This window comes from Wyeomyia smithii, chromosome 1, assembly GCF_029784165.1.
Source record: "Wyeomyia smithii strain HCP4-BCI-WySm-NY-G18 chromosome 1, ASM2978416v1, whole genome shotgun sequence".
Lineage (NCBI taxonomy): Eukaryota > Metazoa > Arthropoda > Insecta > Diptera > Culicidae > Wyeomyia > Wyeomyia smithii.
In genome coordinates this window covers 192,623,815-192,643,656 of record NC_073694.1, presented here as the reverse complement: position 1 = coordinate 192,643,656, position 19,842 = coordinate 192,623,815, and the positions used below count along the sequence as shown (strand labels likewise).

Here is a 19,842-nt window from a genome sequence, read left to right as displayed (position 1 = left end):
AAAGGGAATGGATAAGAGATCTTGCAATCTACGTTAATCAAGTTAATCTTACCTGCCCCGGAATCCTCCTTCATTTCGACAACCATCGCACCCGAAGAAGCCGCCGATGACGACACTACCGTCGGTGATGACAGCGCTGTAACGGCGATAGGATCGTGTATTAGAGCCGATGACGAGGATGATGACGCCGGCACCCTCCACGGAGACGAATGTCTCGGATGCTGACCATGGTGGAACTGCTGCTGGTGGGAGTACACATGATGAGGGGAAGATGCCAGCACAGAGGCACTGTAATTCATAGCGGAAATTGTCGGTGATGGAGAACTGCTGCTACTATGATTGTTGTTAGCGTTTGATTGAACATTAGCGGAATGTGTTCGACTGGAATCTCGTTGTTGTGCGTCTCGATTGCTGCTGGGTTGACCTGTTGCAGTTGATGATGGTACGAGAGGTGGCGGTGCACTGCTTGGTGGAGACACAGCAGCTGCTGCTGCGGCTGCGGCAGCTGCATGCGGTGACAGTCCCTGATAGTGCATCCACAGTGGATTTCGATAAGCCGCAGCGACCGCTGCCTGGTTATACATGTGCTGGTAGTACGAAGTCAGCGGTGAAGCCGGCAGGAAGGGTACAGCACTTGATTGTTGGGCAGCTATCAGCGAAGCAGCTATCTGTGGCGGGTACATGTAGAATGGATTGGCAATCCCTGCGTGATGCGGTGTGGGCGAAGCAATAACCGTGCTTGGACGAATCACCGTGGAGGCGGCAACTGGATGCCCATCGACCACATCTGATGAACTGGCCGAACGTTCAGCATAGTCCAGTTCCTTTTTGTAGTGAGCATTCCGGCTTACTTCAGAGCATGTCGAAGATGCGTTCGAATTCGATCGTTCTCGCTTTGTTTGATCACTTGTGGATGGGGAAGAGGATGGAGAACCGAACTGTTGCCGCAAAGCAGCTGTTTTCTTCGGAACAGTTCGGATGCTGGGTGTGGTGGAACTAGACGAGGTGGAGGTGGTAGTTCCCCCCCGGACTGATTCCACACTGGGTGAGGCCCGTGGTGATGAAGGAGAATCTTTTGCACCGGTGGTCCGATTATTACTGTTGGATAAATAACTTGACTGATGTGTTGGGGGAGGCGATCGCGCAAAGTTCAACGGGGATTGCCTGGAATAGTGCTGTGGAGAATTGGCCGACCCGGATGCAGTAGCAGTCGAAGAAGGTGGCGATCCACTGGATGCTAGATAGGCTGGTCGATATTTCGCGTTGCCACTGTATGGCGAACTGGTGGAATCGTTTGTGCTTGGTGATGGCGAGCATCTTGAGACAGTGGAATAGCTACTACTAGGCGATGAAACTGTGGGATGCATACTGTAGGGATGCTGCCTGTAGCGCGTGAAACTACTGTGGGTTTGATGTTCAGGGCTAGGACTGAGATCTGGAGAACGAATACCGTAGCCGACACCGAATTCAGTTGCGGAGCTCGGAGATGCGGCACTCTGGGTACCGTAACTAGGAGATTTCTTCTTGCCGTAGTACCTCTGACTTAGATGCGTATCGGAGGGTGATTTCGGAGCGGCTATGACGTCTTTGCCAAGATACTGGTAGTGAGAAGAATGCGGATGTTGGTACGGATGATGACTAGTTGTAGGATTTGTTTCCATTTGCTTGGGACGATTGCTACTTTCGTTGGATGAGTTGTGTCCGAGCAGCGAAGTTATACTGTAGCTACTGATTGGTCGCGATACCGGTGTCGTTGGGATCGTTGCTGTGTGGCGTGGTTCCGGCATCGGTGACAGTCCGTTGGTCAACTTGCCGTTGCTATTACTATTATTACCACTGTTGTTGTTACTATTATTGCTACTACTGGAACTTGTGCCATTGCTGGTGACTGGAGCAAGTGGTGTTGCGGTCGTCGCTGTGATCACAGTGCTATTACTACCAGGTTTTGGGCGAGATCTTTTCGTAGTACTACTGTCCTCTAGCGAAACCTTCTCCAACTCTCTGAGTATTCTTTTACGCGGTGAAACATGCTGTTGGTGGGAAGAATTGAATACACTCCGCAAGCCCGCTGCTGTCGGTACTCGTGGCGTCATGTTACCCATACTAGTTGCAACTCTAACCTTTAATTGTTGAACTATTGAATCTAATTCTTTCCTTCGTTTTAACATTCCTCTAAACCGCCTGACGCTAGTATTTCTTGTTCCGTTGGCAGCACCAAGTCCATTAGAAATTTCACTCCGATCATCCTTTTGATCTTCATCATTCGTGGCATTTTCCGCAACTTTTCCGTTCACTTTCAGATCCATCGCATCATCCTCCGTATTGTCCGGCGGCGATAATTGCCTATCCCTAATAATCTCATAGTTCAGTGCTATACCACCAGTGCCACCCTCGGACGAACTCTGCTGTTCATAGGGTCGTCTCCGTTTGAGCCGCAAGCGTTTCAACACGTCCCTCGCCAGTTTAAATCGGACACAATTCGGGCGGTGATAGTATAGGGCCATTTCCTTGGAGATGTTTGACCGCGGGTTTGGTTGTTTCCAGCAATGATCTCGCTGCCACGGCGATGATTGGATCGAACTGTTATCATCAGAAACTGGAATGCAAAAAAATATAAAACCAAAAAAATATAAACCCGGCAGACACTACAATATATTCGCAACTTACAGCTGAGCGAAGTCGAGCTTTCGTGCTTGTGGAAGTTAGCACTGGTGGAGCTAACCGTCGGTGGCCAAAAGGTTTTGCGAGGAACCGAGATCCAGCTGGTTTTTTCTCCCTCGCGGGCGCGTGCCAGTTCCAGGATGAATTTACCATCTGGAAAAGAAAATCCGAGACGGAGAAGAAACAAAACAATGAGTTACGATGGCTGCTGTGGTGTAACAATAGATGTTGTTGCTTGCTTGATTTTACTTGTAATTTTTCCTTGCATGGTTGCACTCGCTCGGTATTCAGCCTATAGCAAGAGCTATGTTTTATGTTATATAAAAACTCTCAATACAAATAAGAAAACGGAAGTTGATTGTGTCAACAATTGATTGAAGTTACAAAATAATGTTAATTTTGGTTATTTTGAAATAACACTGTCTGGAATATTGTGCCGTAGATGAACATTCTCACAGTGACCAAACTTTTCCCATCATCGCACTGAGCTTTCCAAGCCAAGGGAAATTTTGATTCGACTTGAAGCAGGTTACCGCAGTTAGTTGATTTACAACACGGTAGCGGCGGTCGGCAGACACGGAGAGATGGTCGCAGGGGTGGCAGCACGTGTCACCGTTTTAATATGTTAATTTTGCCATAGGTACTGTGTATGTGTGTGTGTGTGTCTATCTACTGCACTACACAGCGAGCAGCAAAGCTAAGCAGTGCACGTTGCAATCATTTCCCCTGTCGTTTCTTCTTTTCTAGCAGCATATGGCCGTATTGTGCCTACTGTATTCAACATTCAGTGATTTCCGCATGAGTGCCCCTTTTTCTGGTCGACGAGCGAAGCATTTCATTGAGAAATGGTGTAGGTATATATGGCATCAGCTAAATGTGGATATGGTTTTTCAGGCATAGGCCCAAGTACAACTCTCTTGAAACTAAAAGGGTAAATTAGGCGGTACGAAGACACATACCGGGTCTAGCGTACGTTTGTTTCCTACCGTTGGTGATAGTTTGAAACAATGGCCTCAGCACCCGGTGTGCAGTGAGTGTGACCGGTAAAGCAAAACCCCACAGCAAAGTGGTAATTGCACCGGGGGCACATGTTTTCGCGCTATAATAGCAAAAGCCTGATGGTGAAGATTTGGCACCCAACCCGTTTCACCTGCTTGCTGAGTGTCGGCAATCTTTTCCGTACTTAACTGGCAAAAGCTTGCAAGCAAAATGTGTGAACGTTAACAAAAACGTCAAAAATAGATTGTTTTCATATTTTTACTGAAATTTCCGATTTGTTTTAATTGTTATTCCATTTTAAATAAAGGAAAAACAAACAGAGGAAATTTCAATCCTTCTCATATTTTGACGTAGAATTACTTCTTATTACGTGCGAAATGTTCACGGTTTTTGTTGCAACACTCGCTCATTCAATTGCAGCGTTTCATAACGGACGAACCACTAGAAGTAACCAGCGGATCTCCCGTCTGTGTGGGAAGCACCGTCTTACAGGCTTTTCTGTAGCACTACTAAACATGTCGCTTTCCGTCGTTTGGGCACTGATAATAGTTGTGCGTGTGTTCACTTTTAAAATGTGTTGTTTGCTTGCATGTGTATGTGTGAAGGAATAATAAGAGAATTAGAATCACAGCAGAGGCGCATTCTAAACAATTTTCATTCGCAAACAATTTTCAACTACGCTGTTTTAAAATTTTAAATAAATTATTTCAGGGCGCTAAGAAGTGCCATTGGTATTGTCACAATATTAACACCCGACAAGTCTGTTAATTTTCTGGCCATTGTGAATTAGCATCTGCGTGTGATGCGGGATGATTCTTGTAATTTATGGTATCATTTCTTTAAATTTAAATAAAAAAACGATTTTCCCGAGTTGTGTCGTTGCATGTCACTGGTGGTTTAATTGGTGTTACATATTACTGAGTGGCTCAATGTAAAAGTACTGTCACCCATTCCATAACTTGTAAAATAAAAAAATTCAACTTTGCTTAAAGAATGTCCTCAATTATTGGCTGAAAGTGCTTCTAAAGGCCAAAATAGAAAATGATCCCAAATTAGGCTAGAGCAATGGTGCCTATTTTAATCAATCGAAAAAACAGGCTTCAAACTCCTGAATTTTGATCAATATCGACATTTTTATTGATAAAAACGCAAATTTTATACGAATACAAGAAATACCGTATCAAATCTGTGAACAAACATCAATCGAAACAATTCAACCTATATTGCATCCATTCAGGCACCACTTCGGGTGCTGAAAAAAATCGCATGCAAAACAGATGGAAACTGGTTAGAACAGGTTGTTGGTGATTGAAATAGTGTTCCTTGATTGGAAACTTTAATTAATTGTTTTTGAAGTTTGCTAGCTTAGATTTGCAATCTGAAAACAAGTTCTGACAGAGAATAAGATTGAGAACAAATTGATATACTTATGTTTGAATTTCACCCAACACATTTTGAGTTTTTCGTCTCAATACACACGCGGCTCTTCAAGCTGCTTAGAATATGTTCCCTACGCCTACATTGTAGCCCATATTTCTAAAAAAAAAAATTAGCCTAAAAATCACAGACATCGTTACGAGAAAGAAAACTTGAAAAACAAAATTAGAGTGATTAACATCCCAAGACGATGCAAAAATTTCAAAAATTTTTATCATGTTGGGGCTGAAGCGGAGTTGATGGGAAACGATTTGAAGTGGTTGATGAATTCGTTTATTTTCGCACGCTTGTGGTAACAGGGCCTTCTACGGACTACGTAATTAGCTATGATTTCGTAGTTTGCAAAGTCATACAAAACTAGCGCTGTATAGGACGCTGATCCTCCCGGTGACCCTTTACAGACATGAAGCATGGACGCTGAAGGAAGCTGATCAACGAGTGCTCGAAGTTTTTGAGCGTAACGTCCTGCGATCGATATTAAATTGGAAGATGAGCGTGGCGCAACCGTATGAATCACGAGTTGTACCAGATATTCAAACATGGTGATATAGTGAAGGTGATACAGCGTGGCAGGCTTCAGTAGCCGGAATGCCTGACGTAAGAACCGCCAAAACTATCTTCAGCAGAGAACAAGGTGGATGTGCTCGAAAGAGGAAGATGCACGATCTTCTGGTTTACGAGGTGACTTGAGAATGGTCGCTAAAGACAGAAGAAGCTGGGCATCTCTAATTCTAACGGTCTGCCAGCTAACAAAGTAAGTAAGTACCATCCCGAATTTCTGGAAATACTTCACGAAGAACTAATTGTTATTCTGAGACATACGATTCATGAGTTGTAAATTATTTTCAAAATTTGTATTGTTCTGAACAACAAAATAAAAATATCGAAAGGTTTTATACAAAGATGCTCGTTTTGAATTTTATGTGGATAACAAGAGTTTTTTTTTCGCGTATTTATTACAATTTTTTTCAAATCGTTTATGTTTCGGTTAAATTTTCGAAATAAAATTCTCGAATATCACTTGATTCAACGTAACTTTTAAATATTTTTTCCGCTTTTCTAGTTTTTATCGTTCATTTGAAAAAAAAAATGAAATCGTACAAAAAAAAATTAAAATGTCAACGGTTCCACGGAAGACGGCTTATCTGCAGCCTTCACAAAGCAGCAAAAATATTGCGTGCGCTTCGCTCTGACTTCCAATAAAAAAAATAACTATATAATAATTATATATAAATATTTTCATTATAACATCATGCCACTCTAAAATAAGACGTTGTTCTACGTCAAAACAAAAATGTCACAAAATGCCAACAATAAAAAATTGCAGGAGATTCTCAATTTGGATTAAAAAAGCCTCTGAATAAAAATCCTTTAAGCGTTAACGATTTTTTGGGACTTCGGGATTTGCATTTTACGACCTTTACAGTGCGTCTAGAATATGATATGGTCGCAATAATTATCGGAAATGGGCAAGGTTTGGTTTTGGCCGTAGTGTGGGGACTATGCAGAAACAAAAAGTGTGATGCCGTTCTGTTATAAATCGATCTCTATTCCGGCACTTTATTTCAACTTAGCCAACAAGTCCAAAGCAAATGCGATACATCCATAATGATGAATAGGGAAACTCTTCGTTCGGCCGACACTCATTAAGTGTGATTATCGTGACATCAATCGTCAGTCTTTTTGCACACAGTCGAATAAAACCGTCGTTTTTCTTATTGTTTAAAACCATAAACAATGCATAACAAACGTCGAACGGTTAGATAAAGAAGATGGCGAAAGGAGAACGACGAAGATAGGTGCAAACCGTAAGCAAAAAGCTCTCAGCCGAAAGCGATTGCGCTTTGGAGCAGCAGCGCACCGAGTTTAATAATACAACGCGAAAAGGCAACCAATAATACAAAATAATACCCCAAAGAAAAAAAAGAAGCAAAAAATAGACAGGCGGAAAATACAGCACAATGAAAATAGTAAGTGAGGAAAAATAAAGCTGAAAATTATAAAGTACATACAACCAAAATGCGATTAGCAGCGGAATGGTAGTGCTGCGGTGCGGTAGTTCGCAAGAGTTCGCCTAGCTTTACTACGTAGGCAATATAGCTAAACACTGGCTGAGTGCAAAGAGAACTAACAGTGCGACCATTTTTCAAGGGAGTTGTTCTGGTCTGGTTTGGTCTGGTGGCCCTGTGATGATGTTAAACATGCACGTATGAGGCCTGATAGTTCCGAACCGAACCGCGCATATCTATGCTGTTTTTTTTTTGATCACTGCTGCTGACTGTAAATACTATAGGCTGAGCACTGAGTCGTCACTTGTACCACGTACTTACAGCCAGCAAATGGATGGATGGATGAGGTATCTGGGAGTAATGTGCGCTGTGTTAAAGCGTGAAGAAGTTGGGATCGTTCGTAGGGTACGGAACGTTTGATTGGTTTATGTTGTGGTAGCGAAAGAGCGCAGCGTGCGAGTTAATCGTAATTTATGGAAAGTTCCCATGGTAGGCACGGTAAACTGGCGAGGGACCTGGGCTGCTAGCTGCCACTGCCACCGAACCAGAGCGTTTGATGAATGTGCAGAAAAGGAGGGGGTGGGGAAGATAGAAGAGAATTCGAAAGAAGAAAGGTAGAGAGAACGGTGACTCGGCAAACAACGTTGAATTTCTGCGGTGGTAAGTATGAAGGGGGGTGATGACGGTGGTGGCTAGTTGGTTAGGTTACGACAGAGTGGTGTTGGAGGGAAGCGGGAAGCGGAGTGCGAAGTGCGGTGTGTAAAAGTAAAATTGTTGATGTTTTCATTACCCTTGGCGCGTGCTATTTGCTCGTTGAGGCTGGCAGCAGCAGCGGCAAGCAAGCAGGCAAGCAGCATTCGTCGAAGCGATTTGGTTGCGAGCTTTGGACGATTTAGAGGAAGTAGGTGACACGGGAACTTAGGCTAGGACAGGAGGCAAAGGCTGACTATACGACGCTGCTGAGCTGTGTGGTGATATGTGTAGCAATGTGGCGTGGCGCGAGCGTACCACTTAAGGGATTGACAGCCAAGTGACTTTCAGCTTCAATGGACTCAAAGACGACGGGCGCGTTCGGTGCAGAGGAACGAGAGACCTCACTGCCAGCGGTTTGGATGTCAAGAGGGAACCGGACGAGGATGTTCAAACCACGAAAGAAAAGGGTTTTGAGGGACTCTGTGACTGTTGATTCTACCGCCGAAGTTCTGTTATAAATAAGATTGAGAGTATGCGCACCTTGGAACTGGAAAGAGCAGAACTACTGCAACTCCATGCCTGCCTGCTTGCCTGCCGGGTGGGAGTATTGTAATTCGTGGTGTGGGAATTTTTCTCATACCAAGGCAATCGCGAGGGCGAACGCACAGAATCCAATACAAGTTATTCAATGCAAATCTGCTTGTTTGTTGCAACGGTGCTCATGCATTCCAGAGCGGGTAATTCTTTGTCTAGACTGTTTTATTGTCTAACACATTGTTTGGCTATCACAAGTCTTCATATGACTCTGACACTGATGAAACTTTCGACAAGCTATGTGAATTTCGAGCGATTCCCACACCGAAACAGAATCTACATTTTTCCACAAACATTTGCTGACATTAATTTCTTTTATTATCTCTCTCCTTCTGTGTATGATTTTCACGTTCCTCTGCTCTTCTACCATTTTTTATCATCCGTTCTTCAATCACCATATATGACCATAGATTGTTTTCTTGCTCTCAACTTCGTTTTATTTTATTTTCTTTATCATCGTCCGTCGCTTGCGCTGGGTTGCCCACCGTGCCTGCCTACCTCAATCGCAGGAACCACAGACATAACACTCATACACCCGCAAAGCAGCTGTTGTACGTGCGCAACAACGTCGCCGTCATCATCATCATTATCATCATCACCGTCATCGTCATCATCGTCGTAACCCGCAACCCTTTCACTCTTTCCTTGCCTTGCCGTATCTCCTGTGTGTTTCCTTACTGAACCAACCCGAATCCAGCCAAACCAACACATAATAATGTTGGAACGTGCGCGCGGTCAATAAAAAGAGAGTGTTGTAGCATGCAATATAGAGGGTAATGGTTCCGCCATAGCAATGGGCCGCGCACCTTTTCACCCTATTTCGATGCCACAACCAACAAGCAGAAAAGGGGAAACAGGGTTGGAAGCCGTCAAACAAAAAAAAAGAATGCTACCACACCAAATAGGCAATAACAAAAACATAATCTGCCTGCCGTGCCGAGTGCCCTCTCTATCCACAACCAAACCGTACTGTTCTGTATTCCGCGAAAGAGTGTCAATCGCTCTCGGTGGAACCCATCATCGGCACACTGCCTATGTCACATTTATTCCATTCCTCCGAAAGCGACACCGTCGTCGGTCGATCGGTCGGAACGTCAAATCAGCGCACACTTGTGTCTGTGCGGCGACGACGCAGTCCGAACTCATCCAGCTTGCCATTGTATGCTAATTCAATCCCAAACAGCATGGTATAATTATTATCGCCGCCGGGTTAGATGCCGAAACGAAAAAAAAGCGATAGCGATCGACGCATGAAGAAGCCCTGAAAAAGGTGGTGGCGGCAGCAGTGGCACGAACCGGCCGTGGTTTGGATTTAGAAGAATTTTTCGGCACATATCTGAGTTTGCGTTCGGTTTTGCTATGCTAATTTTTTGTGCATTTTTGATCAATTGCAATCGTTTTTTTTTCTCATTCTATTTTAGCGTAAAAATATGTTTCGGTTATAGGCCCACCAACTGAGCAGTGTTTACTAGGGAGTTGATACGAAAGAACGTGCGAGGCTCGAGCTCTACTTATTTAATAATCGATTTCTGAATCCACAGGGGAAAAAAAGCGGAGACATTCAGTACCATTCGCTTCTAAATTAACGTTGGGAGTGGCTTGACTAAAAACGATGAAGGAATACTCCTGGTCTCTAGTTGATGGAAAAAGAACATTTTCGTTTAATTTGTGGTTCTCAATTATAGCACCTTTTTCACTGTCAACACAAAACAGTAAGTTTCTAAAAGGGCAGATGAGCTTTGGTTGATAGAAAATAGTAGGAGGGCGGTATCCGAGGCACGACCGCATGAAATAGGTGCTTCGGAGAAATCGTCTTCTGCCGATCCTTCGCACGCTTTTGGGAATTGCGCTTCTACATCACATTCATATGACGAGGCATTGCGAGGATTGAGATGTTCGTACAAATTTTCAATATATTCGTTTATTCACTAAACGAAACTGCTATCGCTGTAAAACTGTAATACAAGAATCTAACGTCCGTATACCACAAGTACGGTCCAGGAATCAAAATGATGCTAATGGTACCTTTTATATCAAGGTTTCGTCAGTTACTTTGAAAGAGCGCGGAGCGCAGCAGAATAGGGAATGGCGAGGAAAGTAACACATTTTCGAAAATTGCTCAGGCCGCGGTCGAAAAATTAACACAAAGGAAAAAATCAATTCCGATTATAAGCTTATTTGCATGGCCTTTACTGCTATTGTAAAAAAAAAATCAACTACCTAGTTCAACTACATAACTTTGGAGCACCAAAAAGTGCTAGTTACCGATGATTCTAGTTCTCTGTTTTTTTTTTCTCCGGCAGAATTTCGAGCCTTTTTTGGCACGAGATGACTAGTACTATTTTGCTTTTTCTTCCTGTTCATGATCAGCACCTAGCATCCGTATGATATCGTTACGGCTTTGGAATGAAAATGATGGTAAAATATTTAAATTGTACCTTTCATAAAATTTCTGTAAGTGTGGCGTGTAGAGCGAGAAAAACAACAGCAACAAAAACAAATCGTTCCAAAGTCAGATCGGTTGTATACTTTAGTATCGGCTGTGCTTGAGAAAAGAGGTTGCTCGGTATGATTCAAACAATCCATGTCACTTAATTTCCAGATAGACGTAGTCGTACGTCAAAATGTCTGGAAATGAATATACTAAAACTACTGAACCAATTTCTTCATCGTTTTTTTAAATGTTCGTTATTAAATTCTCCGATCGTTTTTTGATACACGAAGTTTTATTCTGCCGAAAAAAAAATTTCAATGCTGCACGCTTCAAAAAATCCAAACTTTGTTCTTTTTTCTCGAGCAAAAAGGTAGATAACCCTTGACGTTGGGAGTGGCTTGACTAAAAACGATTGAAGTAACATGGTTTCTCATTGACGACATTTGCGTTCAATTTTTGTGGTTTTAAAATATAGCACCCTTCTCGCTGACCATCCTCACGGCTGGAATCTTTTATATACTCAATTATAATTTTCTATAAGGACAGATAGCCATTGTTCGCATAGAAAAAATGTCTAGGTATAAATATAAGGGAGCTGTGATTTATTTCCTTTTTTAAATTGAAAATGCTTTGCTTTTAACGTAGAATACGTCTTACTTTAATAGGGTGCCGTTCCGAAACATCGAAAATAGAGTGAAACGACAAAATGAAAGATTTCAAATGCTCCCAACTTTTTTACCACTAGACGGATTTTAGCCATTGATATCTCGTTGGATCAAGAACTAATTTCTCTAGTTTATGAAAACAATTTTTATAGCAAAGAAGTTAAAATTTATAGCCAATTTTACTATAGCTCAACCAATCGCGTACCAACAATGACACAATCCAAGCACAGCCTTCACTAAAGTATACAAACGATTTGATTTTGTAAACGATTTGCTGTTGTTGCTGTTTTGTTCGCTCGAGTGCCCAACGACACGTCCACCGGAAGTATAACTGTCATTAGTCACATATAAAAGCTAGCATGCAACAATTTACTCTTCATTCATTATCCGATCACTTTAGCAAAAGATTTACTAAAAATCGGATCGACCAGTAGCAAGCAGACTTGCTGCAGCGCAGCAGGCGATGATTTTATGTTTGCATGGTTTTTGCTCCAACACACGCTCATTTGATTGCAGCAGTCCATAGCGGACGGCGACTTATATTGTAGTGCATCAAAATAATTTACTTGAAGAAGGTAGTTATTATTTTTCTGGCACTTGCCAGAACGTTGATAATAGTGATGAAAACTTGAAAATCCCGCTTTTCATCTTAGTGTTCATTTTTAGACCGTTGCTCGTTTTTTATACTATGTTCATATGGTCTTGATTTTTGGATACACCAATGGCATTTTTTTAACTTATTTATCAACGGATTTTTCCGAGCTCTGTAGCTGAATCAACCTGGCTATTTATACCCTCTAGTGCCCAACCCATTTTTAGACGAGCTTTAGGAGAATCTCTATAAATCTTTAATAAAACCTTGAAACATCGTTTATGAAGATTTATAGTGACTTCATCGAAGCCCGTCTGAAGGCTGACTTGGGTACTAGAGGGTTAATTTGTATTACACATTCTAAACGACTCAATATCAGCAACAAACAAATTTAGAACATAATTCAAACTAGCTCTATTGTTGAAGTATAGTCGCATTTAATGAAAAACATTTTAAGTGTCACTTTTAAATCACGTTAAATTGATGTAGAACTGCATAGTTCAAAGTTTGCGAGATAAGAAAATACAGCATTGCTTCAAGAACGTGTTTGTGGCTTCGAGAAAGGCCGAATATAAATTAAGGTAAATTAACCTATAGTAAATCACCCGTCAGATTAACTCAATTTCTCTTAACATTAATCGGAATTTATAAATGTTTGTAATGCAGATTGGATAAGATGTTTTCCAAAAAAAAAATCTGAAAATCCCTCGAGTTGGCTGATGGAACGAAACAATTCCCTTCGCGCTAGTGTATTTCGTAATAGCTTCAATAGTACGGGAAGCTAAGCCTGGCTGCTCTGCCGCTTGTTCGTAGCCCGCCTGTGTTCTGGATACCATCTTAACCCATTCCCCGCGGGTGATGCCATATAGCATCACCTGACATATAAACTTTGATAACAGTTTAACAACTATACTTGAAATTTTTAGCGATGAAAATATTCTAAACAGTTAGAGAATAGATTGGCCTTCAATATGCTATATAGTTTGTGCCACTTATGCTTGCGTTTGCTGAGTAATAAGAGTTTGAATGTCTTTTTTCGATGTAAAAACTTATTTCTCTCCGCGGGGATAGGGTTAAGAACGAGTTAGTTCACGGTTGAATAGTCGACGGAAAAACTAATGCACTTCGCGCGCAGCGTTCGTCTTTATACCTAAAAAAACATCGCGCAGCGCAGCCAAATTTTTTTTACTTTCTTCCATAATACCGTCTGCGTGGCCGAGCCCACTTGTCGCGTTAGCCTATTTGGTAATACCAATCCAACAGAAAATTGTTTTATAAAACAGCTTTTTAAGCTGTAGTTCAGCCGAAATTCGATTAATAGCAGCTTTACAAGATAAAAATCAACAACATTGTTTGTAGAGAAGTCTGCGTGTTTTACGTCAGTTATGCAGCATGTCTTGGATACAACCTCCTAATTTTTTTTTAAATTAGTGTAATAAATATTACAAATTCCGCTTTTGACCAGCATTAATATTGCCTAGTTAATTGAAAGGATATTTTTAGAATGCGAACGTTAAAAGTGCGCTTAAAATATATTTTGACCAGTGTATTTCAATTAATCGAGATAATCAAGGAACACTCTTCAAATCAGAACACAACAATCACATATCGTGAATTAGTCTCATATAAGTTCATCTATTTTATTTTAGCACAACACAACGGACACTTTCCATATGTTTTCAAGTCTCTTCTTATTTTTGGCGTGTTCTACTTAAAAATTTAAAAATTCCAGCTATGAAAGGTAGTCAACCGAAATATTATTTACATGTCCTAAACCTTCTTTTTGTATATAATAATTCATTTTTATTTATACCACATTATAGATTCTTGATCATAATCAAGCTTATTTCCAGCGTCTGGGACGAGATGCCGATGAACCAATTACGTGCCAATTAAAGCCTCAAGCTCGTCATACAACACAAAGGGGGTGTGCAGATAATACACAATACACCATAAAGGAGCTCAATAAACACTGCTTCAATAAAAATTGATTGAAAATTTTGTAAAGTGTATTCGAACTTATTGAACACCCTGTATATTACATTAATCCAATTAATGGTCATATCACTTATTAAAGTGCATCCTTATCAAAAACCCAACCCACTAATAAAAACTTCCATCCGTGGTCTTTGTAAACATACACAGGTATACCTGGTCTCTAACAATACATAGACCACATTTTAACATTCCTCCAGCGTCGCCAGGTATCCAGATTTATCTGTATTATTCAGATTTTTGAACATGTACCCAGATAGGCAGATTTGATGTTCAATTTTCCAGATTTTTCATAAATGATCCAGATTTAATTTTTTCTAGAAACACAAAGTCGTCATCTAAGAATTCAAAAGGTGCCTGGGGTCAATTTTTGGCTTCTGTGCATCATCTCAATCATGTCAAGCTGTTTTTCGGAAAAATTGGTTTAAACATTTGTTTCATATATGTGAGACCCCCCCCCCCCCCTTCTTTTCAAGAGTAAGGAGTGGTGTCAAATTATCATAGAAACCATTCTTGTAATCTAAAATCCTCACATTCCAAATCTGATTAGTTATAATCCATTTGGTTGATTAAATCTATGTAAACACTTGTGATTTATTTGTATGGAAGCTCTTCCTTTCAAAGAAGGGACCCACCAAACCACCATAAAAACCTGCCTTGCGCCTCAAAAACTCTTCATGTCAAATTTGGTTCAATTTGATTGATTTTTTTCTCTGTGTGGACTCAACATTGCGACCAGAGACACTTAATCTATTGTGTTGACAGGTATCCAGAATTATCTGGAATATCCAGATTTTTCATAAATAATTCAGATTTTTTTCTCTTTCTCGCGAAAAGGACATCATTTAAGATTTTGCACAAAATTTTACAATTTTGTCACTTCAAATGTTGCGTACCTTAAGAATTTTATTCGAGAAAAGATCTTTTCTTCCAAGAAATGACGTCCACATTGTTTGTTACTTTTCCCAAATATTGACGAAATCGACCTGGCAGCTAACTCTTTCAATCCAACTCCGTGGTACTTACCAGAGTGGCACTGAGTCGGTGGCCTCTCACTAACTAAGTACTAAATCATCAATATCCTTTCTAATATCCCCAAGTTACGGTAAAGATGGTCGTGGTCAGCAGTGATGACTATCGGGTCTACTTCATCTCAGATTGGTTTAAATGTTACTTCCAAATATTGTACCTCATACAATCCTAGTAGAAGCGTTAGTCACCAGTCTGTAATCTACGAAATATACCGTGCTTACGCTACGCATATTGACGAAATCGACCTGGCAGCGCTGCATTCCCTCCATATTGTAGGTTTCATTCGGCACCGACACAACTCGAAATTCATAGTTTCGAGAGCAACGGGCTTGCAAATTAGCGTTCAAAATTATCTTTTTTTTTCTCTACGAAAACTGTAAATTTCTGGACTTTCCATTTTCATCCAACCTATTTGAATCTATTATGTACATACTATGAACAAGTCGTATGAGTTGTTACAATTCACTTGCTTCTAGTTGCTGTTTACTTCCCAGCTTCGGGTCGTAACTTTGGTCTCCTGTAGAAAATTCAATCGGGTGGACTTTCAACCCACCTATACCGTTGGTCACTGAGCGAAATTCACGGATTACACACTAATACAAGTCAAAAGGACTCACAATTAATTTAACAAAGAACAGCTTGAAAATTACGAGACCATACAAAATTTTTATTAAAATTGCTTTTCGCGGGAAGGGAGAGTTTGTAGGGATTTATTTTTACTTGCGCATATCTTTTTTCACGATGAGACGTCCGTCGGGCACTCCGCTCGGTGGGGGTGTAGATGTTGATTGAGTGGCTTGGCTGCGTTGCTGTTTTAGAGATGCGGTGATTTCGCTGGTCGGATACGGTCTTCTGGCCAACTGGGCATTATAGTATCGGACGCAGCGGCGTCGGTGGTCACCGGTGGGGCGTCACAAGGGTAGCACCGGCTTGTCGATCGCTTGATAATCGGCTGGCGGGTAACCCGGAGGGTGTCACTGTTGCACTCTGGATGGCTTCAACTCGCTTTTACTCGCCTTTCACCACGGCCGCGGTTTCCAACGACGCGCCAAAACTTAGCGTACAAAATAGCCTTCCAATTTGGCCACAAAAGGTCTCACTAAGGGCTTTATTCCGCCAAAACTTCGACACTGGATCTTTAACGCGCGACTACACTCCTCCGGGTTATAATCAAAAATTCTCCCGCATTTTTGCTATCCGACCTTTTTATTTACAACCTGTCCGCTTTCCATCGTAGACCCTCCCTGTCGCGTAGCGCACCACCCCGTTGTTTGTACCCGACGACTCGAAGCTTTTATAAACTTATCGTTTAATTTGGTGCCAGGGTTTTATTTATCATTGTTTGATTTTTTTAAAGTAATTTTTTTTTTATTCTCGCTTATTTTCCATCGGTCTAGTTCCGCCACTGTTGTGGCCAATCACCGACGCCCAGGGAGGCGACTCCACACCCAGGACCCTAACTCACGACCCGTTTATTAACGGACCGGCGCCAACGGCTTTACTTCCTCATGCGATGGAAGGCGTGATCCCAGAGATTCTTCGCCTCAGAAAATCTCCCGATGTCGGCTAGGATTGAATCTAGACCAGTTGGGTTGGTTGTGAGTGGATCACGCCACCTCACAACCATCGACACCTATGTCGGCGGTGGGATTCGAACCCAGGCGTCGAGCGTGGTTGGCGGAGATGTTACCAACCACACTAGGCCCCCGCTGTCCTAGAGCAATTTATTGATTTTACCTAATCTACGACTTGTTTTCTCTTAAATTTAAATTGTATATACATGCAAAATACAACAAAATAGTTTAAATAAATAATTCATATAAACAAACAATAGAAATAATTTCTATACAAAAACTAAGCAAAATGGCACCAAACGAGGCTTTTAAACAAAAATTCAACAAAACTCAAACATAACATTGGAGTATGTAAATGCGTAATTTTTGCTTAGACATTTCCTGACAATTATTTATACATGTAAACAAGCAACTGGCATCGTCAAACACAAATTGTGGACCTGGCACTGCGGTTTCCCAACACAAAAAAATACAATATAAATAGAAGTAAAGATCAAGCTGGCTCAGCGACCAAAGGATTTTATTGTGACCGTCAAAGAGTTTGGTCACAGAGTTAAAATGTCTTTTCTACCATTTTTGAAGGATGTTTTGATTTGAATTGCAAAGACATACTTCTATCCCAAATATTTCTTTAATAAGTATTTGATTTTTGTGACTTTTGAAACGAGTTTTGTGAGATAAAAAATAACCGTATGATGGTGATGCCGGTGCCGGTGATGAACTCCACCTGATTGTAAGAACGTGGCCGGCGCCGTTATTGGTCAATAAAAATCTGGTCATTGAATGATGCACAACGAGGAGGAATGACCACTTCAGTCCTTCTTTCAGTTGATTCTTTGGCTCAGGACCCATCACGGAGTAGCAACCATTGATACGTACAGTCAGGACTAAGCTGAGCTAAGCTAAATGAAATTGAATTCAAAACCAATATTTTATTCATTGTCAACAATCTTAAATTTGATTGAGATAAGCGATTCTCTTGATAAAATGAGTCACGCTTATAATTACTGGCTTGAGAAACGTAGTTAGTCCTCGCTAGTCAGTTATAACACTGGCAAGGGAAATAAACTCGTAAACAAAAATACAAACAAGCCCGAATAATGATGATGCTTGTCATAAGCATCACTTATTCTCAATAGTGATATTGTGAATAATATAGAGAACGGACAATATTACAATAGATTCATACAGAAATCCAACAGTAGAGAGAAGTGCTTTGAATATTCTCAGAGTGGTTTATATAATTTTGAGATAAAAAGACAGATAGCAGAAGTATTTCTATAACTTTGCAAGTCAAGTGTTTCGTTGACTTTAGCTTGAGATGGAAAACTCAAAAACACGAAATAGGTAATGAAACCTTCAATTTTGCACCTCAACACAACTGAACTATTCAAGCTAACTCCGATCCTGGTCCGCGATCGTAGTACGTACGGTGCTCCGCAAAAATAACTACTGCAGCAAAATAGGCTGACCGAATGGAGCTGATTGCTTCCTTCGTCAATCGTCATCATTATTAGCTAGCTCGTCAATCTTGGCAGCTGTTACCGCTGATAGTGGAGCACGGGCTCGCCACCACATAAAAAAAAACTGAAGCGTGTTGCACCATATAGCATACCGACCGACCGCCGCGAATCGCGATCATCGCGTTTCTTTTCCCTCCCCGTACACAAGGTGCGGAGTTGTTGCGCTGCACTAGGAGTTTGCGGTTACCATCGGCAGCAGCAGCAGTGGCAATAGAGGTGGACACGACCCGACCGGCACGCCAGCAGTGGATGCATTATTCGAAACCGGAGAAAATTGTTTGACGTGTGCGCAATCCAGTAGAAATAGCACGGGTCTTTCTTGGCTGACCGAGTTGGGTGTGCCGGAGGAATGGTGTCTCCCCGTGGCACTTCGGAGTTTACGAGAAGCGCGGTTTCAGCCAACAACAACAACAACAAAAAAAAGTATGAACGTATAACAAGAAATAAAGCAGAAGTAAATCGTCAAGAGAAACGGGAGATGAAGTAGAGATGTAGTTTGTAGTAGAGAAAGAGAGCGAGAGGGGGAGAGAAAGAGATCGGGAAAAAGAACGCGCGAGGGCAAAACAAGTGTAGCAATAATGGAAGAAAATAATTATTTATTTAGAGCATGACTGCATAAAAAGACAACGGACTTTCGCTGAGGGTGCTGCTGTTGCGGCTGAAGGTTTACACTGCTAGGGGATGGCCAGCAGGCAGGCAGCAAGGAATAGCACCACCGCTGGAGGAGGCTGTGTTTCACGTTCCGGTGTTCTATGAACCAAAACAGTTTGCGCTCGTGCCCGTTGTCGTGGCGCGTATCCACCTAGGCACCTCTCTATGCCTATTATACGTACGTTATTTGCTGCTCTTTTTTTTCGTTCGCCGTATTATTTCTTCAGCTCCCTCGGTACTCCGCCTCGCGGTCGTACCTGGCCGTTTTCATATATCTTATTATTCTATTATTCGCACTAGTGCCCACCACAGCTATACTGTACCTAATGCAGGTACCAATTTGCTTTCTACTCCGAGACCACTGCTGAATTTAGTTTTACCTTTAAGCTTCTTATCGCAGAGGATACCATTCGAAATTATTCCGATAGTAAGGCTTTTATCTTATTATCATGCTCGTTTCTGTTGTAGGGTATTTATATTTCGTGGAAAATTTACCAGGTTTGGAGTGGACCTATAATGGACCTATCAACGAAAATAAAGTTTCAAATCAATTCTTCCGAAAGAAAAAAACTGGATAAGTTTTCCCGATTCAAAAAAAAAACAGTAAACTAGGTAAAAGTTGGATTTAAATTTAACATGTTGAGCAAACTTCAACCAATTACGAGCTCGTTAACTCTAACTACCTCTCGCAGGGTTCTACTAGATTCCAACTAAAATCTGGTGAAATGCAAATTAAAAAGTCCGGTAATATTCGGTTGAAATGAATGCAACATTTCAAGTGATAAAAATGCATTTTATTTCATGTTGGGAAATCTGAAAAGCAAACAATCAGAGCGAGAAACTGGCACCGATGCTGATTTGTAAAGAACAGATAAATCGCTTTCACAAAATCCATTTTCGTTCAAAAAGAACAACAAAAACGGTCCTTTTTAAGGCCACCACCAATCATTACCCAGTTTAATAAATCACTAATAAACTTGCGT

The 19,842-nt window shown here is 41.4% G+C and overlaps 1 protein-coding gene across 2 annotated transcripts in view; it reads right to left on the bottom strand.

Annotated features, from left to right (window-relative positions):
* The window catches only part of LOC129718191 (protein hairless), a 38,177-nt gene that overhangs the window by 4,562 nt on the left and 13,773 nt on the right, over positions 1-19,842 (bottom strand). For both annotated transcript variants that reach the window (XM_055668688.1, XM_055668689.1), the window contains exons 3-4: positions 2,668-2,814; positions 53-2,596 (exon numbers count right to left, since the gene is read on the bottom strand). In XM_055668688.1, the coding sequence (XP_055524663.1) occupies positions 53-2,596; positions 2,668-2,814 (2,691 nt within the window). The remainder of the gene's footprint in view (positions 1-52; positions 2,597-2,667; positions 2,815-19,842) is intronic.